The 25,654-nt window shown below is 33.8% G+C and overlaps 1 protein-coding gene and 1 non-coding gene across 2 annotated transcripts; one reads left to right on the top strand and one right to left on the bottom strand.

The window, feature by feature from the left end:
* The first annotated feature begins 5,079 nt into the window (after positions 1-5,079).
* LOC139089077 (cap-specific mRNA (nucleoside-2'-O-)-methyltransferase 1-like) lies at positions 5,080-8,352 on the top strand. Its single transcript, XM_070638506.1, has one exon. The coding sequence runs from the start codon at positions 5,080-5,082 to the stop codon at positions 8,350-8,352; it is 3,273 nt and encodes a 1,090-aa protein (XP_070494607.1).
* Positions 8,353-16,119: 7,767 nt separating this feature from the next.
* On the bottom strand, positions 16,120-16,192 carry TRNAR-UCG (transfer RNA arginine (anticodon UCG)). Its single transcript has one exon. It is a non-coding gene; the product is annotated as a tRNA-Arg (tRNA).
* Between the last annotated feature and the right edge of the window lie 9,462 nt (positions 16,193-25,654).

Below are 25,654 nucleotides of genomic sequence, written 5' to 3'. Positions count from 1 at the left end.
GCAATTTTTGTTAACTGTAATGAATGTCATGTGGCCATCATTTGGTTCCCATGAAAATCATGCCCCGATCGGGACTATTTCATATTAAATCGATTAAAGAGGAAATAATCCCATACTTAACAATCAACAACTGTACAGTCAATTCCAACAAAACTGACTAAAGTCTTCAATTTCCGCCTCCAAACACAATTCAATTCTTGAAAACCTTTAGCAAATCCAAAGGCATAAAAACAGCAAACAATAATGAAATAAAGAAATATTGTTGATTTCCCATCACAATCATGAACAATGGAAGCGAAAAGCAATTTAAAGTCGTAGAGAAAAGCGGATGAAAAAAAAACTGTTGCTTTACCCAATGAGACCATTTAAGAGCTTTATTTAAATCTATTCATCCATAAATTGAGGAATGAATATTCCTTGTTGACTTTGGAGCTTTTCAGTATTGAGGAAATTGATGAATAAAAGTGAAGGGGAAATTGTGAATGTTAAAGGAAGATACAAATGGATGTAATTGAAGCGGAAGACTTGATTTCAAAGATATAATTCAATTAGTATTAAATGAGAGCATTCGATCTTCCGATCAGGATATATTGAAATGTTGTTACCTCGAGCGACACAAGCGAAGGTTCATCAGGGAGCTTTAAAGGCTTCGCTAGAACTCTTTTGTTAATACAAATTGAAGGACACATCCGTGAGGCATCCATATGAACCCATATGGAATCTGATGGATGACAAATTTAGGTGTTTGTTGAATTTCACCATAATTAAGGCTGACTTGACTCTTATTTGATACTTAATTCGGTTTAAATCCAGCACCATGTCAGATTGGACATCTTGACATAATGTCTAGTTATTAACCAGACCTAAGATCGACTAATGACGTTTTCTCCGTCTAGTTCCTTAAAATTTGTCATTAGTCGACCTTAAGTCTAGTTATTAATTAGATGTTAAGTCGAGTTGTCTACTTGAGATGCTAAAGTCACTTCTGATGGCGGATTTTGCATCGATCAACTTCCAAAGCGTCCATTTCTTCATTGCACTTCCATTCAGTAGTCCTAGAAATGCCACAGCCATGTCCAGTGCCGATTTTTGGATCGACTAACTTCAAGACGTCCATTTGTCAATACACATCCATTCAATAGTCCTAGAAATGCCAAAACCATGTCTAATACCGTATTTCGTGTCGATTATCTTCCAAAGCGACCATTTTTTAGTTGCAGATCCATTCAATAGTGTCCTTGGTTTGCCAAAGTCATGCCTGGGGCCATATTTTGGATCAATTAGCTTCCAAACTGTCCATTCCTCAACTGCACATCCATCCAATAGTCCTTGGAATTCTTTCTCTTGCTCTCTTTATTTTCCAACGAAGCAAATTATTAATTAAGACACAAGAAGCATTGAGGAAAAAACCTTTTGATGTACAATAAACGATTCTACCTTTTTTACATCACTTTCATTGAATATAAATTAGAGAAAGTAAGAAACTTAATTTGCTGCTGAATTAAAGAAGCTTGAAGTTTTTGCTGTAAAAATTCACTTTACTTAACATTCTTAATTAAATCAATTAAAGGAAAGCGATGACATGTTTTGGGAACATAAAAAATAATAGAAAATAGAAATAAAAGTGTCACAAACAGAAGTGACGAACGGATGATGAAGGCCAAAGTATGGCAATTTATGAATTGAATGCCAAATTCATCAACCTTTTTTTTTCAACTTGAAGAACCAGCGTCAATAAATAAGAAATGTCGATGAGCTTGTTTGTTTTGTACTCAACGCCTTGTCTATGTCTGAAAAATATCCATGTCTTCTTCCTTCCTCGTCATGATTGAATTGCTTCTTTTTATCGTCGTAAGTCACTTTTATATTTACGTCTCAATGAAATTCTCCTTAGAGCTTGTTAGCAATAGATAGGTACACAAGAAGAAAAATGAAATAATCTTTTGGTTTAACGGTGGAAGCTGAATTTGAGCGTCCCACGCAAGCTCATTCGTGCGAAAAGCATTGCTGAATTAAATTTGTTGCTGTCCTTCAAGTAGAGACAAATTTAATTGATGTTGCTGTTTAGTCTGTTGAATCTGATGAGACTTATTGGAAAAATATGTAATTGTGCATGTTTTGGTGAGATCCTGGACAATACAAGGCTCTATTTGGAAGCAACATGAAGTTCAGTGTCAAATCCGTTTGGACTTTTCTGTCTACATTGTGCTGCTTTATAATATATTCCACTTTTTTCAAGATCAACCCTCCCAAACAGCACAACGTGGTTGACACAACGTTGCCGTATTAACGGTAAGACGCGATGTTAACCTGACGGCACCATGATCGTTGATGTCGACCCATTTTTTTGACAAGACGTGCAGTTTACTACATTATAGCGCGTGGGCCTCAATTCAGCAGACAAAAAGCAGACAGACTCAATAAGTAAACATAAATTAAATTTGATACTCAAAACCACGACCTTGGTTGCCATATGCTTCTTACAAGGGCTCCTAAAATCATATCCAATTTTAACATCACCTTCGCATATCGCTCAATAACTCAATTTAACTCTACATAAAATCAAAAAATTCTCATAGAAAAAGAAAATCATAATTTCATCAAAGTAAATCTCATCAAAAAGTCGAGCATGTCGAGGGAACCGACTCATCGTGACATGAAAAATTTAATTTAGCGGATTTATAATTTAATGCATTCTGTACGCAAAGATGGAAAAAGAAAAGTTTAAAGCAAAAAAATATGAAGCTGTTGATTAATTGTATGTTATTTTTTGTTAGATAAACGAGCCAGTTCCTTTCCTTTTTTTCGTTTGCTTACTTAATTCCATTTTTTAATTTTTTTGTTGACGGACTTTTTTTTCAATGAATAATTTTCCATTTCCTTTGATGGCACCAAAGGGAGAGACTAAAAAAGAGTGAAGAACAGTAGACACAAGCCGAACCTTTATCAGAAAATTATGATGCGGGAGATGAAGAAGTGAGAATTTTGAGGCATTTGTGTGGTGAATTTATAAACGCATTTTAAGGAATTGAGGGAAATTTGGTGGGAAGGGTTGTGGGTTTGGTGCTTAATTGAGTTAGAGCTTAATATAGCAGAGTAAGGTGAAGTACTAAAGACAACCTGACAAACTGACAAAATGGCATGTCAACTATGGACTGGGATACGTCGATAGGTAACTAGGGTAAGTGACCTATCCTAAAACCTCATCTGCAAGACTGGTATAACCTCAAATTGAAGACACAAGACTGATTGAGCCATGACAGCACTAAACATAGATCTCATCCTTTTTTCATTCATCATATCCATTTTAAAGCTCAATCTACTAAACCCATAAAACCATAATTCAACAGTCAATCCACCTAGCCTTCAAAAGAAATCACAAAATGGATGCCTAAAGCCCCCAAAGAATCACCAAGAATAAAATATGCTCTCAAGTCCTCTAAATCACCAGAAAAAAAAAATTTCTCGCATCAAGACTCTCCAAAAGCTAGTCTCTCCACGCCTCAATACCTAAAACGAAATCAATCTTTTTCATTTCAAGACATTTTAACTCCCCTTTTTTTGTCGGTGCGAGTTGAGTGCTGTGCTTTAGATACAAATGATTTATGACAACATCACTGTTGCATAATTCAACCGAGAAATATTTTTTCCACTTAGGATCTTTATTTGGATTGTTTGAGCTTTTTTCTATTGCTGCTGGTGCTGATTTTTGTGCTTTTTATTGGGGATTGTGCAGGAGTGATGAGTATTAAAGAGTTTGTTGGGTGGCAACAGCGAGAAAAATGGCAGTTTTAAATGATTTTAAAATGAGGATTAGGGAGAGATACGCTGATTTTTGACATCAATTCTAGCTTTTTATCAGCTTGACGATCAGAATTAACAGAATTTTGGGATTCTAGACTTAAAAAGTCCAAAATGGCACCTTTACTTGAGTCCGTTTTTTGAATCATTTTTAATTATTATTTTTTTTTATTTTGTTAAGAGTTTATAAGAAAAGGCGGATATTCTTTGGAATCCTGACTCAATTTCGGTCTATCGGGAAAGCCACCTGTGCTTATGTGATGGCTACATCAGGGAGAGAAATTTGGATTAGGGAGAGATGTATTTTTGACAGCTTTTTATCAGCTTGACGATCAGAATTAACAGAATTTTGGGTTCATTTAACCTTTACTTGATCCCTCTAAAGAATACTTTGCATATCAACTCTGCTACGCATATTAAACCTAATGTGTACATAAAAGCCATAGCTTACTTAGCATGGTACAGAAATAGCCAGATTAACAATAATACCTAAAAGCTTAGGTACCTAAAATCGTTCTCTCTGCCTGCTAGGCAAACATCATACCCAAATAACTCCCCAGTAATATCTGAACTGAAATGTTATTTTATTGATTTTGCTCGTTTGTTCTCGACTCCGACTGAATTGTTCTCGGAATTGGCTGTTGAATAGAAGCTGCGTTGTAATGACTCAATTCAATTATTTTGTTAAGCAATTCAGCTTAATAGTTTTACTGTTAATACAATTAATTAAAAAAAAGAATCGATTCGAACTCATTTTCGTGTAATTATTTGCAAATATTTTTCAAAGTTGTCTGCTGAATCACAAAAATATTAATGAAATGCTCATTAGTGGATGTATTCAAAATGGCTTTTTATTATTTTATTTTATGGTTAATTAGTGTTTTTGTGTAGCATCAACGACAGTAATGAGTTTGGTATTTGGGTGTTTTAATCAGATTTGGTAAACGCAATTTTAAGAGCTACATGCTTAAAATTAATGGAAATTTGGTACCTAATAATATTAAATATTAATTAAATTTATAAATAAACTATTTTTTGTCACAACAAACTTTGTATCCAGGTAGTAGTAAGATAAAGTTTGTTGCATAACAAACCATTTACAACCTGCCCTTAAGAATCTCAGTCTGGATTATATAAGATCCACATTTCCAAATGATCATCACATATCTTTCGCAATTGTTGCTGAGGACCATCCTAAGAAACTTTATTGTGCAAATAACATCCATCGATATCATCATCAAGCATTTACATCTCATCAACCGCATACATATAGTCAACATGGCACATCGTTTTGGAAAACGTCCAATGAAGCAATCAGAGAATACTTCATCAGACGAAGATGGTAATCAAAGAAATTGTGAAAAACAAGTCACTACAGACAAACTTGCAGATCTCAATGATTTAAAGGAGGACTTGTATTTATCAAGTGAGGATGAAATGGACAAATCAAGGAGCTCTATCGGCGATGAAGAATCTGACAATGAATCATCAAAACCTGCTAAGCCTGTTCCATCACCTGCTAAAAATGAACAGAAACAATCATCCAGTGCTAAAAGATCATTTTCAAGCATCGATGCCATTTCAAACACAGAAATAGTCAACAAACGTCCAAAAATAATTGAAACTAAGGAACCTGCTCAAACTAAGCTACCTGTTTCAACTCCAGACAATGTCAAGCCAACACAGGCATTAAACTATGACAGCAACTACTCAGATAGTTCTAGTTCTGATTCATCTTCGTCCAGCGATGAAGAATCTAGCGACGATGAGCCTGCAACTGAAAATAATCATGTCAAGCCAGCATCAGCAGCAAACTATGCCAACATCTGCTCAGATAGTTCGGATTCATCTTCGTCCAGCGATGAAGAATCTGACGATGAGCAAACTATGCTACCTGTACAAGTTCCTGAGAATGCCAAGCCAGCACCAGCATTAAACTATGGCAACAACTTATCAGATAGTTCTAGCGATGAAGAATCTGACGATGAGTCATCACAGCCTGCTAAGCCTGTAACATTACCTCCTACTCATATGCAGAAGCAATCACCTAGTGCCAAAAGATCCTTTTCAAGCGTCGATTCCAAGATAAATGTAGAAATCGTTAACAAACGTCCAAAAATAATTGAAACTAAGACACCTGCTCAAATGAAACAAAATAAGGTATCTGCATCAGTAACTAAGGTACAGACTCAAGTTAAGCTACCTCCATCAGTTCCTGCAGTAAATTATGACAACATCTACTCAGGAAAGTCCCTTAAAATTATGGAAAAAATGGGATTCAAGAAGGAAGGTGGATTAGGAAAGTCGGGACAAGGAACAACTGAGCTAATTGATGCTAATCAACAGAAAGGCCGTCGTGGTCTTGGATTGAAACTTGATGCATTGGATCAAGTAGCTATCAAATGGGATCCATCATCTGAGCAACTTTGCATACCTGAAAAAGTTGACTGGATTGAAAATAATGAACCAGCTGAAAGTTTGTTGGAACTGTCAATGGATACTCTCGTGTCCTGGGTCAAAAGAGGACCAAAGAAGACAACAATTGAGAACGAAAGTAAATTTTGTGATGCAGATGTCCTGAGAAATGTTTTGGAATCAAAATCAGTCTTTGACAAATTAGGTGCTGATGACATGTTCCGTGCTAGGACAAGGTCCAATCCATTTGAGACCATTCGTTCAAATATTTTCCAAAATCGTGCAGCAGTCAAGATGGCAAACATAGATTCCATGTTTGACTTCATGTTCACTAATCCAACTGATGTAAATGGAAATTCAGTCCTTGGAAAGAATGACTTGCTGTATTTTGCTGATGTCTGTGCTGGACCTGGTGGATTTAGTGAGTATGTTTTGAATCGTAAGAAGTGGGAAGCTAAAGGATTTGGATTTACATTGAAAGCTGATAATGACTTCAAACTTTTCGATTTTATTGCTGGAACGCCTGAAACTTTTACTCCATTTTATGGCACTAATGGGGATGGAAATGTCTACGATCCAGAAAATCTCAAATCATTTGAGAATCTCATCCTGAATCAAACAGAATCCGGTGTGCACTTTATGATGGCTGATGGTGGCTTCTCAGTTGAAGGAAATGAGAATATCCAAGAAATTTTATCAAAGCAGATGTATCTTGCCCAGTGTCTGTGTGCACTGCTCATTGTGAAGACTAATGGACATTTTGTGGTCAAACTGTTCGATCTCTTCACACCATTCAGCGTATCCTTAATTTACTTGATGCATAAATGCTTCACACAAATCAGCATATGCAAGCCCAACACAAGCAGACCTGCAAATTCGGAAAGATATTTAGTCTGCAAGTGGAAAAAGCCATTCACAGACACAATTCAGCGTCATCTGTTTGACATCAACGAGGAACTATTTAAGCAAGAAAGTACAATGAATAAGGATGTGCTGGAACTAGTGCCATTTGAGGTAATTAAGAATGATAAGCAATTCTTTGACTACATCTGCAACAGCAACAACAGCATTGGAAAGAATCAAACAATTGGACTCAATAAAATCGCAGCTTACTGCCATGATTCAACCTTAGTTGAGACACGTCAATATGAAATCAAACAGCAGTGCTTAAAACTCTGGAAATTAACTGATGACGTCCGTAGGAAACCAGCCATGAAGAGCTGTGAACTAGTTTGTGCTGAATTAATGGAATCAAAATGGTTGAAGGAGAACTTCATGCCTGCACCGGAACGAGGATTGGAATCATCTGATCATCTTAAGAGACAAATCCATTCAGTTCTGGATTGGTACTTTGTTGGCGTTGACGATATTATTAAGGAAAGCAAAGGACGAACATTTTTCATGTCACGTGGACGATTTGATGTCTATTCTTATAACATGTCTACAAATAATTGGGAATCAGTTGAAAATCAAAATATTGGAAAATTGGAACTGCCAGCAAATACACTAATCTATGGAGAAATTGTTAAGGAACTAAGTGGAGAGAATCGTTCACAAATTGCATCCAACGCATTCCACATCATTGATGGAATTGTGATAGGTGGAAAGGATATCCGACAATTATCTTTAGTCGAACGGAACCAAATGTGCCAGAAATTCGTAAAAGCATTGACAAAGCCACAACAAAGTGGTGACAAAAAGACAATTCCAGTTCGCTGTAAGAAAATATTCAAATTGACTGATTTTGCGGACTTTTTTGAAACTTTGGTGCCACGACGTCTGAAAGATCGCACTGAGAAATTGGGATATAATGTTAGCCATAACATGTTCCATATTCCACGTGGTCTTTTATTGCTCAATGAAGTTCGCAGTGACAAAATGCGATGCTTCTCGTACTCACAAAAGAAAGTTTATTATTTTGACAAAAACACAAAAAAGACTGACTTCCCAGAGAACCTACAAGCTGCTGAAATGTTTGCCTCATTCAAGAATACATACACAAATCGTATGATTTGGAAGTTTGAGATTCGTGACCAAATATTGGAACGAGTTGAACAGTCGAAAAAGCAACATCAGTATTTGTATCGGGATGATTTTAATAATTTTATTGATTTTTTGGCACCGAAAATTAATTAAAGGATTTGTCGAACTTGTAAATTTGTAAATAGAAACTGTATGAGTGGATAAAAATACGTTGATGACAAGTTAATGTCCAGTTGATGATAAATTCCAACGTATTTTTTGTGTGTGTAAATAAGTGTGCAATAAAGTGTGTAAATATTATAAATAATTAAATATTTTGGAGTTTATTTTTTAAAAAATGATTTTTTTTTTCAGTTTATTCCTAACATGCTTGATAAGCATACCAGATAGAATATTAGGCAGAGGCTTATTCTCGTCAACTCTCCTCTTGCAGATCGATATCAGCTTTAAATGCTTTACAATACAAATTATAGTTTTACTAGTGTGTATTCACAAGACATCCCATTCATTGCTAATCCCAGATTTGCATATCAGGCACCTGTTACAGGCAAAAAAACGTACAATTTATTGAGTAACAAATTCTTAAACATTTGTAAGAAAAACCATACAAATTATCAAGAATTTGTACGGTTTTTGCCAGTCTTATGTGCCTTTATTGCTACTCTGGCTAATCTTACATTCAAACTGGAAACTGAAACACTATCCTAGCCACTTTCATGCCGATTCCTGTCAAATCCAGCTAAAGGAGGCTGTTTTTCTATACAGAATCCGTATTAAGTAGAAATAATAGAGAATAAGATAGTTTCTAAGTAGAAAATGATTGTTCTGTCATCCTTCCAGCAACTAAGCAACATTGCATAACATCACAACCCAACAAATGTCAACAGCTCTGCCTAACCTCCTAGTTCTATGAACTTATCATACCATCACCTCACTCAAGTGCTTTCAAACAATAAAAGTATTCAAAAGAAGGTTCAATTACTGTCCAGATTAAAAGTTATGTAGAATACCCACTCAACAAATCTATCTCTGCCTTTGCCTTAAACATCCTTCCGATAAGTACTCAAAAATAAAAGTCTCCATGACAAATGAAATCGTCTAGTCTTTCAGACAATGTAAATTCCAAAAGAATTCCTCTCGATAAATTCCAACCGATTTTTTAATATTTTTTTGATCTCATTAAGCAGGTTGTCATGGAAATGGAATTAAATAAAAATTATATTCGGTGCTATAAATAGGTACAAGAGCAGATGGGAGAGCTAATAGAGCAAACCAACGCAAATTTATCAGAGCATCCACAAAGGCGCTCGTGTTTGTTCACTCACAACAAATTGGCAGTCGGTTTGATGAAGTAAAAGGCACCGCATGTAATTCGTTCATACGCACGATTGCATATGCAGCACATAAAGCTACAAACTTGTGTTTATTTTTTGATTTTTCCTGGTTTTTCTTCATGCTGTAAACAATTAAACGTGAACAATCATGTCATCATGTTGACATGGATGTAATTGGAAATAAGATCTCCAGCCATATCTGATGACAGTCTTGACGTAAGGATTATTATTGACATTTTCATCGAGTCAATTATTTCAAGTTTGAGATAAATACAGCACAAACTTACAGGAAATGGCAATAGAAATTTTTTTATTGTTAAGGTAAAATTTTCGCATCTTTTTGTTCCTTTCATCTACAAAAAGGCACCGACATCAAAAGAAATACGTGTTTTGATTCACGTGTCATATATCAAATGGGGTCACGTACTTATGATTCACAATGGAATAAGGCATGTGTTGCTTAAGCTGCGGTAATCGATTGCTATGAAATTCTTCCTTTGTTTTTGAACCCAAAAAATTGTGAATCAAGCTTTTATGTAGTCTAGATACATATCGTATAACTTGAAGATTTGAAAGAAATTTAAAGGCTGTTTGCAGGCAGAATTTGTGTATCAAATTTTGCACATTTGAGTACTTACTTGTGTTGCTGACTGTACAGATCAATTGTGATCCACAGGATTTATTGAATGGCATCTGAAGCTGGTGGCCGTTTGTAAAATTCCTACATCAAATATGTGTATTTCCAATACGGCTGCCAAATGAGCAGTGTAATTAGATTCAATCTACATTCGGACAGTAGAGATATTCAATTGGAAGCCAAGACTTTAGGCTTGATTTTAAATTATGCCATTCTCATCAGAACTGTCTCTAAGTTGATTAAAAGTGCAATATTATCTCGATCTACCGCTTGGATTTACGTAAATCATTTTAAACATTATTTTTGAAATTCAGCATATGACGCATGATACTGATGAAAAAGAATCAGATATTGATGAGTTTTAAAATGATCAGAAACGGTTCAAATTACTTGAAATAATGAGTTTTTTACTTAGGGTATCCAATTGTTGTATTGTTGTTGAGACGCTTGGCTGTACTTTTATGAGCTGCTGTATCTCTGGCTCCAAATGGACTCTAAATGAAATCTAAATGAATTATTGATCTGATTTGCTGTAGTTTAGGCTCTGGATGCCTCAAGACGTCATAAGAAGCCTCAAGTGGCCTTAAGAAGCCTCAAGAAACCTCAAGTAGCCTCTAGAAACTTCAAGAAGCCTCAAGCAGCCTCAAGAAGGCTCAAGAAGCTTCCAGAAGCCTCAAGATGTCTAGAACTTTTCGAACAACTTAATTCATTTCAAAACTTTCTAAAGTTGTCTCGAAGTTACATGAAAAACATTAGTTATCCTTTATATTTAAAGCATGTTATAAAACAGTCTCAGATTTTAATAGAACTGCAATCAATACATATAATATTTACATTATTTAATCACAATTTCCTCAATTTGAAATTTAAATTTCTTTGAAATTTTCAATAAATAATATTTGATGAAATCTACCATTGAAGTTACAGCAATGATGTATGTTTGCTTGAATGTATGAATTTATTTTTATCAATTTACCAGATTTTTCTTTCAGAGTTGTTAGATTGGTACCTTTTGGGAAGGTGATGTTGATTGCAATTTTAAGGTGTATAAGATGTTCAAAAAAATCGTTTATAACCCCGAGCGACAAAACAGAATAGAATATTGAATTGGGTTTGCCTATGACAAGCGACGATGAATAATCTGTTGAACCATGCCAAAGCCTCTTCAGAATGCCTAATTAGCGGCACAATACTGCAAACTACATTTTTTGACATAAAAATAGATCAAATCAGTTGTCGTGGTGCCGTCAGGGCAACTTCGTGTCATCTATACGGCGACGTTCTCAAGTTAAGACGTTAGATCGAGTCATCAACTGTACATTAACTTGCCACCATGTAATCATTACGTATTTTGTCTAATCGGGGTAGCAAAGCAACAGCAAACAACATGTACTGTTCGGCAACCCCTTTTCTCCTATTCCCTCAAGCAGTCTCAAAAAATCATTAATAATTAAGAACAAGACGAAGAAAAAAAGACTTCAAAAAATGTTTCGCAGCGTCGTGAAATGATTTGTTGCGTTTGAAAAGAATAATTTAGCACACAGTCATATTATCAAATGCTCATAAAAGAATTGTTAAATATGCTCAAATGAGAACATGTCATTATGATTATTAATGTTCGTTCACATTCATCTTAGCCTCCCTTACTTTTTTTCATGTGAATATGGTATATGTCAACGTATAACATGACAGATGATTTGCATCTTTTTACTCATGATAGACACCATCATATGACTGAATAGAAAGAAGCAAAAATAAGTTTAGAGCTTTTTCATAGTCATCGTCATTCCCATAAGAATTTATTAGTAACATATATACTATATATATGAAAAGATTCATATCGCATGGGCGTGAAGTAAGTGGAGGAATGAAAATAAATGAAAGAGGATCTTAAGTACTCAATTCAGTCGAATGTAGGTTGTTGTGCACCGAAACATAACGTGTCTAGTCATAATAGGATATTAGATTAGGAAATTACGGTTCGGGTGAAATATAAGCAGGCAAGGTGGTAAAAAACAAAAATTATTAATTCTATTTGCAGACTGTTTTTCTGTATTTTTTTGGTAAATTGATTTGCAGCTTCTAAACGATTAATTACCTTTAGGGAATTGCTCAATAATAATTAAAACTGTTTTGTTGAGTCTGATGTTGTGATTTGAATAGCTGTTGATGAGTTAGAGGCATGAACTCCTCAAACTAGTTTCTAAGGTAATACCAATACGTCAAAATACAATTGAGTGTCTTAATGATGTTATGATGGCTGTTATATCAATATTATGGCTGTAAAATGATACTTGCTACTGCTGGCTATTTAGAAAGATTATAGATTGATTTTGACCGGCCATACTCGGATGTATGGATGAAATATTGACGCTTTTGTCAATTTTGTATAGCTAAGGTTAAGTTATGATTGCTGTCAACTCAATCGGCACTTACCTGAACAGCACAAAGCTGTTAATCGATCAAAAATATTGGTCATGGCAGTCTCATCCGTTTGGATCCAAAATTGGATCAATTATCCGACTTGTGCTTTTCTTGTTAGAAAGGTTTGTAGATCAGATGGATTTTGACATGCAAAACTCAAATGTATGGATTGTATAGCACTGCTTTTACCTGTATTATGTCGCTCAGGTGATGACTTGCTTGTTCTCAAGAAACTTCTTTAAATTTACAATTCTACAAATTTAAATCCCACTTTTCCAAGATACTCCAACTCCACCCACTGACTACTCATCTGATTCCATCATATAAACAGGTATGCTAGCAAATATGCCAGAATACAATTCACAAATGTTGTTTTGCTTCAATTCCATTTCAATCCAAAAATATTACTCAAGAGTATCATCATTGTGACCTTGCATTTTTAAACCTGAGAAGTCTTATCATGACGTAATACAGCATAAAAAATTCCATACCCTTTTGTAAACAAAAAAGTTACAGCTTGTTGTTTTCTGACAAAAATTCCAAGAATATTTCATCAGATGATTTTTTTGGAGACAATTAGCATAAATTAAGAGTCATTCGCTTTGGTTCCATCAATTAATTCCATCAGAATATGAACGAATGGCAAATCAAACGCAATTTCAGCAATTGCGACTCTTTTTATTTACCCAAATTTGCGTATTCTATGAATTTTTATTTATCCGATGAAAGTGGAATCAAAATTTAATCTTGGAAGTTAAATTGCCTAGCAGCTGAAATGGAATAAACAAAATTTCAATTTTTGTATGTGGTTGACGTAAACATCGGCAATCAACAATTTATTGCTATAGAATCTTATGGGTAAGGTTCATGAACTCTTTAATGGCTTTTAATGACAGTGTTTACACTTACCGAGAGGCACAAATGAAGGAGGCTTCGTCAAGGATCGTTTTGACAGCCATATAGACTGCATTGAGCCTCCACGTGGCTTTAAACGGAATCTGAAAAGCATCGCGACAAAGCCATCTTCATTTGTCTCTCTCGGTAAAATTGAACACTGTAGACCTTTCATGATCCAAACCAACAAGAGTCTTAAGAGCTCTGAGACGATACCTCGGGCTTGATTGTTGGTTTTTCATCCAATACCCGCACTATGCAGCACCTAAATGAGATCTTTGATTCAAATACCTAACAAAACATGACTTTGAGACGTTGCTACCCTTAAATACATCTTACCTCACTCTCCTCTTTTGAGCATGCTCTTTGACTGCTAGGGAATTCTTCCTTTCACTCTTTCATTAATTGAAATGCTGTCTTACTGCTTCTAGAACTCGTCATCATTTATAAACAACTCTTTACCCACCTTTTTAAGTATCCTTTTGATGTAATGCGACAAAAGAGGAAGTGAATGGAAAATTCCAACCCACTGGATCTTCTAAGAATGAAAGAGGCAAAATTACTTTTGTGGTTGATGAAATACAGCATAAATATGAATGCAATGACAGTACTCAGTACCAGTAAGTACTGTTAAATGATAGAAGCATTAAATTCTAGGAAATAGAAACTGTTGCATTTACTATTGGAGTTGGATTGACCACACCAGACAACAGGCAACAGACATTGGTTTGTTTGGATCATGAAAGCCCAACAGCGTTACACTGTTGCTAAACCCGAGCGACACAAAGGATAAATGGCGTCAATATGGTTGGCAAACGGAGGTGGCTTCCACTTGGTATTAATGAAAGAAGTTTAGTGTCATTTGTGTCGCTCGGGCAGAAAATGCTGTTACGTCCAAGAACAGAAACTTGATCAGCCACTTTATTAACCTCCTGCGGTTCACAATGCTCCAATAGAAACTAATCATCATCAGATAATATCCAAATAATTGTTGTAATTCCTTCAAGATTCTCATCCGCGCACCAAGACACCACACCTTCTTGTTATCCAAAAAAATAATTGCCATTTTGAGCCTACAGCAAGCTAACAATATACCTAAAAATAAATCAAACAAAAATCTTTGTTAATACTTTTCATCAATAAGCTGTTGCTAAGCATTTACATCGAAAAGCTCGTTATTCAAGGTCGATGATATAAAATAGCTGTTGACATAAACACGCCGTCTAATGTAAATATCTTCCAATGATATTGAAAATATGTGACATAAGTTCATTCTCATTCACGAAAAAAAGGAACAAGAAGAAGATTATTAGACAGCACAAAAGGAGTAATCGAGTTAAGCTTCACATGTTGTAAGCATAAATTTCATAAAAAAAGGAGAGGATAAGTTGACAAAAATGTAATTAATCTCTTCTACAACGTTTAATCAAAGGCGACATAAAATGGGGTATGGATGGTGTGTATCATATGCTTAACAATGGAAATGAAATCCGTTCCACTTCACATTTACATGTCTTATAAAAATTCACTTTGACAAGCCGCCAACGCACATTTTTGTGTAAATAATACATACTTTTTTTGTTGTTGCTGTTCTGTTCATCATTTCCATTCCAATTTACAATGTTTTACTAATTCTCTTTGTTGTTTGAAGCAAAAATGTAAATTTTTTTTTTTTGAAATTTTATAATCTCTTATTTTGTTGATAACGATGATAACATTACATAAGAATCTCATTTAATCCTTTTTATTCTGATTTTATATGAATGTAAAAATGTGGATTTGTAGGGTGGAGCATTTGGGTTTTATGCGGTGTTTTGAGGATAATGACATCAAGCATTTAGTATTCTTTATATTAATTTTAGATTAAAAATTGGGCAATAGATCCTCCTAGCCTTTAGCCTATAGTCCCTATCTTCTAAATCTTAATCACTAGTCCTTAGAACAGTGGTGATCAACCTGTGTGCCACGGCACGATCATATGACTCCAAAAAATATTGAAATGACAAAAGCCATAAGTCCTATGTAGTTTTGGTCGAGGCTCATCATCAAAGTGCCGTGAAAATAAAAGGTTGTCCACCACTGCCCTAGAACCTAGTTTCAAATCTCAAGCTTCTAATTAAAGCTTCTAGTATTATTCCATATCTCCTAACTCAAATTACCTAATTCTAGATCGTTAACGTCCAGCTCACCACTTTTGGACCCTAGATCCAAATCCTTATTTCCCGGGCCCTAACTCCTTGTCCTAAGATCCTAAGCTTTAGTCCCTTACTTCTATTTTCAAGCAATTTTTTGCCTTCAGAAATAATTTATTCGCAACATCCTAAGAGCATACTCATAAGGATGCTCACAGATATTGACCATGCTCACTTACATTGATTGAGTATACTCATAAGCACGCTCATAAAGTCACTTTGATGAGTATCAACATTATCTGTCAATACATTGCAATTCAACAAGTGTTCCACAAACTACCAACTAACAACAACAATTCCCATACAAAAGCCATACATTCACAAAGAGCTCAAAACAAAAAATCATGCAAATATAAAGAAAAATTTCTTATTCATGCTTTTAAATCACTTAATATTACTAATTGAGTAAAAAAGAGAAAATTTCACCAAAAAAAGAATTCGATTCTGGAGGGACTCGAACCCCCAATCTTTGGATTCGAAGTCCAACGCGGTAGCCATTTCGCCACAGAACCCATTTTTGGTGATGATTTGTTCTGGCAAAAAACTTTTTATGTATTTATTAAGAATTTTCAATGAAAATAGGAAAAATGTTGGATATATATTTTTGGGGTGAATTCATAAATGATATGAAAAATTGCAAAATTGATATATGAGATATTTTGAGACTGGGAATACAAAAAAATGTATGATAAATTGTGAAATCTCGAAAAAATGAGGGAGAGGGGGTAAAAAATCCCACAAAATGCAAATCACGTTACTTACCCATATCCCCTTAAAATATGCGCACCCTAATACGATAATAAATTTATGGCTATGCGAAAGATACAAAAATCTCATGGTTTCATGCTTGATATATGCGATAAATATACAACAACAATTCCAGCTCTTATGAGTGACATTCATTCAAGTGTAAAATTCCTTATTTCTATCTCTCAAGACTCGAGATAACTTGAATTATTGTTGGCATATAAAATTTACATACACAAAAAAAATTCTTTTTCCTCTTCTTTTGTCTCATGCTTGCTCAAAAAAAAAAGCAGCAGCACATATGCTTGTATCTTGATTTATCATAATGTCATTCACTCATTTATACATTTTTAGAATAAAATAAAAAATATGTTCACATGATTACATGATGTGATGAATTTTTATTTCATTTTATGCTTCGTTTCTGCTGCTTTTTTGTGTTGTCTTTAAATGTACATGAGAATGAGTAAAAGATACTTTTAGATACAAATTACCACACATATTTCATCTTCTAGCTATTTTCATCAACTCTAGTGTGAGCTTTTTTGGTACTCAAGCATATTTTTATGCTAGTCGTCGACTCTTCTTGCTTGGTTGAGGTTGATTTTTGAGATTTTTTGGTGATTTAGTGCTGCATTGGATGCAGTTGGATGAGAATTTATTGAAATTTGATGGTTTTGAATGGAATTTTTGATTTTGATGGTTTGGAAGACAATGAGAGTGAACAGTGCTGTCATCATGGTGTTTAGGGAGCATGCTTACTGTCTGGAGTGACAGTAGAGCTTGAAATCAACTAGGACTATCTTTGGTAAAGTCGATTTAAGTCACATTTAAGCTCTGCTTTCAAAATTGCGAAAAGTCACGCCTACGACCAAATCCATGACTTCTTGGATATCCAGAATTGCTGTATTGAAGTCATTTGCCAAATCACCTCCAACCCCAGCCCAGTTCATCCAGACCCACCCCAAAAAATCCAATCAAACTTCACCCAAGTCGTCATACTTTCACTTTCATATCTCATCACTTAATTAAATTTTCACTCATTAATTCCTTTATGTAGTACGATTTAATGAGTTGAATGCTAATTCTACATTTGTAATACAAATCTGCTCTTTTGTTATTCAATTTTCATTCAAACTGTGTTTCAAAAAACGCCCTTGTTTCATATTGTCTGTTTAATAATTATTAAATTGTGTGACGATTACAAATGTTGTCTTATTTTGTGTCAATGAGATAAGTATTTTTGAGTATATATGGATTGAGATTTAGTTAGAGATGATGACGTGTGTTTTGAGCTAGTTTGGAGCAATTAAGGCTGTACAATTAATTTATTTTTGAATTTTTTGAAACATAAAATTCAACGAACGTTGATGAGCACTTCTGGGAAGAATGAGTCAATAAATAAATTCATTACTTACTTCTCTGGTTCCTTAGACGTTTCCTAAAGCTGACTCTTTCGCTGGCTTCCGTCTGCTAATTACCAATACAAAAATCCAATCCCAAGTCAAAATATGCCACAAACTTAATTATAATCCTTTACTCAACATTTCAAGTTCATAAAACTCATCCAAACCTTCAATTCTTCGAAAATTCCTAGAAATTCTATTAACTGCTACACAAATTTATGCAGCAGCCCTGTCATCCCATCTCAAGTCAAATTTTAGACTCCTAATTGAATTTTCTACACAAATTTCTTGGTGAAAGTTGAATTGAATATGATCTTAGAAGTTTCACTTATTAGCAAGTTAAGAATATGACTCTTCCTTCTGTCTCATATGATGCATGAGGGACAGTTTATGGAAGACGTAACGCTAATGTAGGGTGACCAGAGCATTTTCGCAAAATATCGGGACACTTTTTGAAAAATCGGAACATTTTGACGCTTTGTCGGGACACAGCAGCAAGGTTGAAAAGTACAGCAGCGTCCCGGCAAAAATACAGCAGATGGCCGCCCTACGCTAATGTGAAAGATGGTCTGTTTAGAGATGTGATGAGATTTATCAAAATTTTGTACAAATTCTGTTGCAGGAAAGATTAAAAATTATAAGATTTTGTACGAAAACGTAATTAATTTTGTAGGGCCGTTCGCAAATGACGTCTATCAAAAGTTTGACATTTAGGCAGAAATAAGAGTCGAGTACGACACTCAATGTCCTCAGAATTATAAACTAAAAGTGTGCATTCAATTCAAATTGCACATAATTTATGAATATTTCAAACATTAAAGCTAAACCATCCATATCACGCAAACATTATAAATACAAGCTTCTTGTACTTATTTAATTAAAAATAAAATCTTCATTCAAATTTGTCTTTGATAAAAAATCTCAGTCAAGAGATAAAAATTCTCACAAGAGATAAAAATTCCTTTCGTTCAGCATTCCTTATGTTATTTTAAATATGAAAATTGTTTTTTTGCTCTTATCTGGAACATGCTTTCAATTTATGTACATTGCAATTCGCACTGAGTTTATGCTGCATATGTACACATAATAAATATTTTTCTTATAGTTTCATTGTATTTTTGATCATTATTAAGCTGAATTTATAGAGTCTGAAAGTATTTTTCTTGTCGTGTTTTTCAGTTAAATTTTCTTTTTATTGGAATTTTTAGTGCTGTTTTTAAATGTTGCATTGGGAATGTGGCTATCTTATAGTTTAAGTAGTTCCTAAATGTTCAGTATTCTATGCAGTCGTACAAAGTCGAGTCACAACTTTTGGATACAAAATCCGAGTCAACTTCAAGTTATGAAATTAAGTAAAGGAATTATGGCCATTGTTCCCTTCTGGTCCATTATGTTACTTATGTTCATACGTCAGCAAAGGGAAGCCATGCATCACAATTGACATAAGCTTATAAATCACTAGATTTCAAGTGTTATTCAAACTTCCAGCTTTATACTTAGAAATATACAAAAATAAATTTTGCAAAATCCTAAATTTAACTAACCGAAAACCCAAAAAGCCAAACTCGTTTTTGAGATAATAAATCAAAAGTTTCCATAAAGCTACAATACAATTGAAGTCAGAACTGAAATTCTCTGAAAAGGTTATTTATTTCACAATAGAGTTGAAAGCATATTGTGTCTAAAATAAGTAACATGCTCGATGAATCTGTACATGTGAGATGCACAATATGGGATTAAAGCTATGGGAAATTGGGGAAGTCATTGTCTTGATCTCTAGATTTGTTGAGTGACTTTTGTAAAAACTTATACTTTTTTGAATAAAAATTTCAGAAATCCCTAAAAAATTCGAAAATTCTAACCTAAAATGCTGTAAAATTGAACTTAAAATGTAACAAAAATGTATTTACTGCCACATACATCCTGCAACCCAAGTAAAAGTAAATTTCCATTCAAAACAATTCCTATTTCTGACCACTTCCAGTTAACTTTAGTTATGTCACTTGTTTATCTCGTTCCAATTGAATTGCGTCAAATTGATATCAATCTATAAAGTAGTCTTAACTTCAATAATATTTATGTGAATCAACAACTGACTAGTTTTATCATCAACAATATCAAAAGCCATCATTGTCTGGTTTATCACAAACAGAATTCCATTCAGATATATAGTCAACAAACAGAATTTATATCAAAAGACTCTTTTTGATATTTTATTCAGGATTTTAATGAAAATTTTCCTTTCCTTTAGGTATTTTCCATTGATTCTGTTTCATAAAAATGTGGTTTTAATGAACAAAATAACTTACTTTTTATTGAAATTTTTTTCATAGACCACAGTGATTTATTTACTATATTTTATTCATATTTCACTACTTTTGAAGAATACATAACATGATTCATGCTGGTTATTAAATTTAAATTAAAACGGAACTTGTTGGTGTTAAGAATTGTGCATTTAATTGTGTGAAATCCAGTGGATAATCATGCTGTATTTCAATACATTCAAGCAGGGAATCAAGTCGAATTTCGCAGCTAAAACCACTTTTTTGTAGATTTACGCATGATAAAGCCATCTAAAGTGATGAAGCCAACTCGATGCAATTTGAGCGCCCCAAGTAGATCCAAGAAGACCTAATTGAACCTAAGTTGACCCAAGTGGACCCAATTGGACTCCAGTGAACCCAGTTGAACCTAATTGAACCCAAGTGGGCCCAGTTGGACCCAAGTGAACCCATTTGGACCTAATTGAACCCAAGTGAACCCAAGTTGACCTTTCCTCATCATTTTTCAAGAAAAATTCTTCATTTCAATTTAAAACTTACTTACTTACTTCGCTGGCCGTACAGATCAATTGTAATCAATGAATTCCCAAGATGTCACATGAAACTGACCCTATGACTGGCTTTATATACGCTTGCCAAAAATAAACAGACGTATTAAACGCGGAAATAGTTTGGGTAATTATATATGTTAAAGTGTTAAATTTCCCATAAAGTCACTGAAGACACTATCACAAAAATCCATAAAATTCATCTCAAAACTCATTACTTTAAGCATTTTTTAAAAAATCCGTCTGACCTTTTTATCAAGCACTCCTACACATAAAAATTTACAAACAACCGACCCAACAATTTTCTATGTTAATTTACACAAAAGCATTTATTGACAATGACCATGAAAAGTTTTTTAGTCTGCTAAACAGTTATTTGCTCATTAGAATCATTCTCCCAATCTACACATAAAAATAAAACTTTCGGGGAGGTTGCATGCTGATTTAAAGCTTCAATAAAATTTATGTGCTTTAATAGTAGCTTCTTTGTCGGTGGAAAGAACAGCTGTAAAATCGAATTCGTTTTGTTCCTCAATTGAATTTTAATGAAATTTGAAATGTCAATTTTTGCTGCCTTTGAACTTCTTTATAGGCAGCATAAGGAGAAGATTGTTTTGTGGAAAGATAAAAGTTAAGGTTGCTTCTTAGAAGAATCTATTATTCGACGAAAATAAAAGATTATTTTGACCTTTGCAGGTTTTTATGCTCAACAAAGCCTTTTGCGGTTGACTCTTCAGACTAAATTTTAGCATCCAAGGCTGAAATAAAATGAAGTACAATCATATTCATGAATGAATTATGAATAATTCTCTGAAAAATGATATTTTTTTGTTTTCCACCTACAGATAATATCCAACAATCAGCTTCAATCCAAATAGGTCAAAATGAGGATATAAAATTAAGACAAACAAATTTCCATCATTTAACGCGTCTATTGTTTGGTAACCACATTGTTTTAAATGTATTCAGGTTTCTCCTCCGTCATCATCATCATCATTACCTGCCCTAATAGCATGAAATTTTTAAAATGAGCATTAATTCTGCAGCATTAGTTTGCGTTTACATGCAAATTATGAACAAGGTGCTGTTAATGGTGATGAAATGGTGTCTCGGTTTTGTAGAGGATTTTGGATTAGATCTGAATAGAATAAGTCGATTAATCGATTGAAAATATGGCACTAAGCTAGCATGACTCAGACTTGATGATGGATTTGGTTTAAAAAGTGGCATCAGGACGGCGTGACTCTGAATTGTTGCTGGATTCGTTTTAAATTCGACTACAAGACGGCGTAGCTCTGGATTGTTGCCGGATTCGATTCAAACGTGGCATCATGTCAGAGTCATGTCGGCATTTATTAGCTGTTTATTAGCGGTGCTGGATTTAAAACAATCCAGCACCAGACTCATGACAGCTCAGCCTAGGGCCAGATTTTCAATCGATTAACCAATTTGTGCTATTTAGAAGACATCATCACTTACTTGAACAAGATAGTATGTGCATTTATATTAAGCTGCAATAGATAAAGTTCATAGACAAAAGGAGTAAATCTGTACCTTAAACTTCATGAAACAATAAAGAAGTCATTCATAATAGATTTACAAATTTTCGACTCCTTGTCTGGATCTTTCATTTATTGACATGACACATCGACTTGTACAGACGTTATCTTTCATGAGCTTATGAATTCAACATGATTCATTAATTAGAAAATTTACAACAATTTCAATTAAATTTCCATAAGTACTAAACAGTATGTTATCTCACCTATGACCTAATACTCATTCATCAAATTTAATTTCCCTTTGAATTGAAAATTGCCTTTGAATTGAATATTCAATTAAGGAATTCTCAACGAAGTCTTATTAATGTCCTTAAAATTCGATAACTTACAACTGCTTTATCTATCAACATTCCAGGTACATTCAATATGTATTTAACTGATAATCCCAAGACAATATGTTCCGATGTCTTTGTTGCAATACTCATCATTTTACGAGCAATTCTCTGTTTACTTTAGATCCATAAAAAAGCCAAAAATATGACATCATAAAAAATTGATAAAAATTTATCAATATTGATGGTTTAAAAATTGATTGAGTGTGATTGATCGCAATGATTTTTATAAAATTAGCTTCGACGTAATTTGGTGAAAATTGTCACTTGGTGTGGGGTTTGTTCGGAAATGATGTCTCAATTTTGAGAGGAATTGAAGCTACACAGTAAGCAATGAGACTGACCTGAAGTTGGAATTCATCAAATTTGAACAATGGACAGAGTCATACTGGACTTACTTCCTTGGCTGGGGCGCACATGGGCCCATTACCGCGTTTAAAGAACGTCTGTAGACAGCTCTATCATTTCTCTTGACAGCTCTATCTCACAATCTTTGATCGATATATTTAAGAATTTACCAATCAGGACATTCTCGGTTTCAAAAAAATTAGTTATAGTTTGTAAAACCTATTGACATACTGGACTGATGTCGAATTTTATCCATTTCGTTATGCTTCTGAGTGAATTACACGAGTGGGACATCATCTAGGGCTACTTTTAGGCATCTTTTTCGACATCGATAAATTCGAAACTAGTTAGTTCTACGAACGATTTACCCTGGAAACAGTGAATATGATTTAAAGCCTGATTTCATCAAATTTGGTCTCTTGACAGCAGTGTTGATATGGATTGCCATTGAAAAAGACATTGCCTTTGAATTTGCAAAGTTTGCCTTTTTCAAAGTCAAAGGCAATATACCAGCACTGCTTGATAGAGGTATGTCAACCTGCCATTGAATTTTTCATCATTTCTAGTCTGCATTCCTTTCAGATATTAATGCATAATTGCGATAAACCAAGAATAGGAGATCAAAAGCTGTACAGACGTTATTTATAAACAGCCATTGCTTATTTATATCTGATATTTTGCTGGAAATAAAGCTGATTGGTGTTGATTATTATTAAGAATTCAATTACATGCTCGAACATTATTGATTGCACTGATAAGAAAAATTCATATTAAATAACAAACAAATTGATACAATATTTACACAATGTGACATACTTACTAGGTATTCGGCTAGACCTGATCACATTTTGTTGACAACTGCCATTTATTATGTTGCTTCCTAAAATTAGTGCCATTCACATCCTTTATGAAATAAAACAGATTATTTATACATTTTAATACGATTTATTAATAATTTTATTCATTTTTTATTTATTTATTGATAACATCTGGCAATTATAATTAGTAATCACCACCCATATCTAAATTTGATACTCAAGGTAGCTCATTTAGAGCTGCATATACAAAAAATTTTCTTTTCTCACGTGTAAAAATTGACATTTGATATTCACAAAAATATTTCTGTAACCTTGGTTATTACGTACGTACAAAAATATTATTTCTACAAAAAAGTTTGCATTATTAATAACAAAAAAAACGTGAAAATTGATAACGCTGTGGTTCATTAGGATTATAAAAATATAGGAGAAATTTGGGAAATTATTTGGAATAACATTTTTGCTGTGGATTTTGTGAAATTTAATAGATTTTTAAATTAAAGCTTTTAAAAATTCAGGCTGTAGAGATGGTATGCATTTGATTCCATCTCTGTTAAGCCTTGGTTGTAAAAAATTTGGTAATTAGCAGATGGAAGCCAGGGATAGAGTCAATTTTATTAGATTTCTAAGGGAGATCATGAATCTCAATTGAAAAGGTAAAATTTCGAAAATTGGCTGTTCAGCTTGTCACCTTAATGCAAGAGAGGGATGAGGAGGACAATACATTTGCATGTTGATTTCCTGAGATAACAGGAATTCAAATTTTGGAAATTCTTTCCAAAGAAAGTCTTACTCGTTAATGCGCATTGCTTGAAATTGATCAGATTCTGAGGCAATAGGAATCCTAACAATCTTTGGAACTGGCTATCCAATTTCAGAATCTGAATCATTAATAAGTATTCACTCGAATTAATCAGATTCTGACATAAATGCATTTACAGATGGAGTCCAAAACCAGAGTAGGCAAGACTACGATGTGGAGGAGCCTCCACTGGATTCTGGATTCCAGAAAAGTAGAATCCGAACTTCTATAGAGGCGCCCTTTTGGAATTTTGGAGGCCGCACTCCTAAATTCCTGACAATTCTGTCTAAAACCTATTATTGATAGCTTTATAAAGACTAAGGTTGGGTTAGTAATCAGAACAACATTCTCGTAAAGCTCTTTAAAATCCTAACAAACTTCCCAAAACCACAGCAGTTCAAAAAACAATTCAAACTTAATAATTGATAAATTTTTCAATATTTCAACAAATTAATCATCATCTTTCAAATATCCATTTCCATTTATTAAATTATTGCCTTCTTAGTTCAAATGGATTCATCTTTGTTGTACAAAAATAATTTTTCATAACTTTTTCTTTTTCATCAACTTTTTCAATTATAAAAATTGAATTTTTATTCTTACTAGCTAATGCTCGTCTGGGAGATTAATGCGTTTTGGTCATTCTGTTTGGTATATATACAATTTTTTTTTTCCTTTTTGTCCTACTTTATCTTCTTATTTCCTTTCTTTCTTTTATTTTCTCTTAAAAGTAAATTCATTGAGTAATTTCCTTGATAAATCACTGCGTGAAACGACTGCTCCAGATTCTCAACATGCTTATTTTCACATCGTAGCTAAACTCATCACACGCCACATTGTGACAAAAATAATTTTTCATTTCTCATTTAGTTGATTGCAATGTCTTCTTAAGCTCATTTTTATGTGACTGTAAATTGGATGTTGTATACACACTTTGACTCAAGTGGGTGGATTCGTTGGATTATAGAAATTAATTTATCATAAAGTTAATAGTCTTGATGTTTAATTTTTGGAATTTAGAAAGACATTCTACTCAATTTGATTGAAATGTTGATTTATGGATGGACTTTAGTGATTAGACAGTTTGATTTTTTGGTACATAAGGTTGAAATTTGGTGGAAATTTT

This window comes from Chironomus tepperi, unplaced genomic scaffold, assembly GCF_022539635.2.
Source record: "Chironomus tepperi strain 1889 unplaced genomic scaffold, CSIRO-AGI_Ctep_v1 contig_174, whole genome shotgun sequence".
Taxonomy (NCBI): Eukaryota; Metazoa; Arthropoda; class Insecta; order Diptera; family Chironomidae; genus Chironomus; species Chironomus tepperi.
This window is presented reverse-complemented; position numbering and strand designations above follow the sequence as displayed.

What these genes read in the sequence shown, in the direction of transcription:
- LOC139089077 (XM_070638506.1), top strand. Translation starts at nt 5,080, where the DNA reads ATGGCACATCGTTTTGGAAAACGTCCAATGAAGCAATCAGAGAATACT.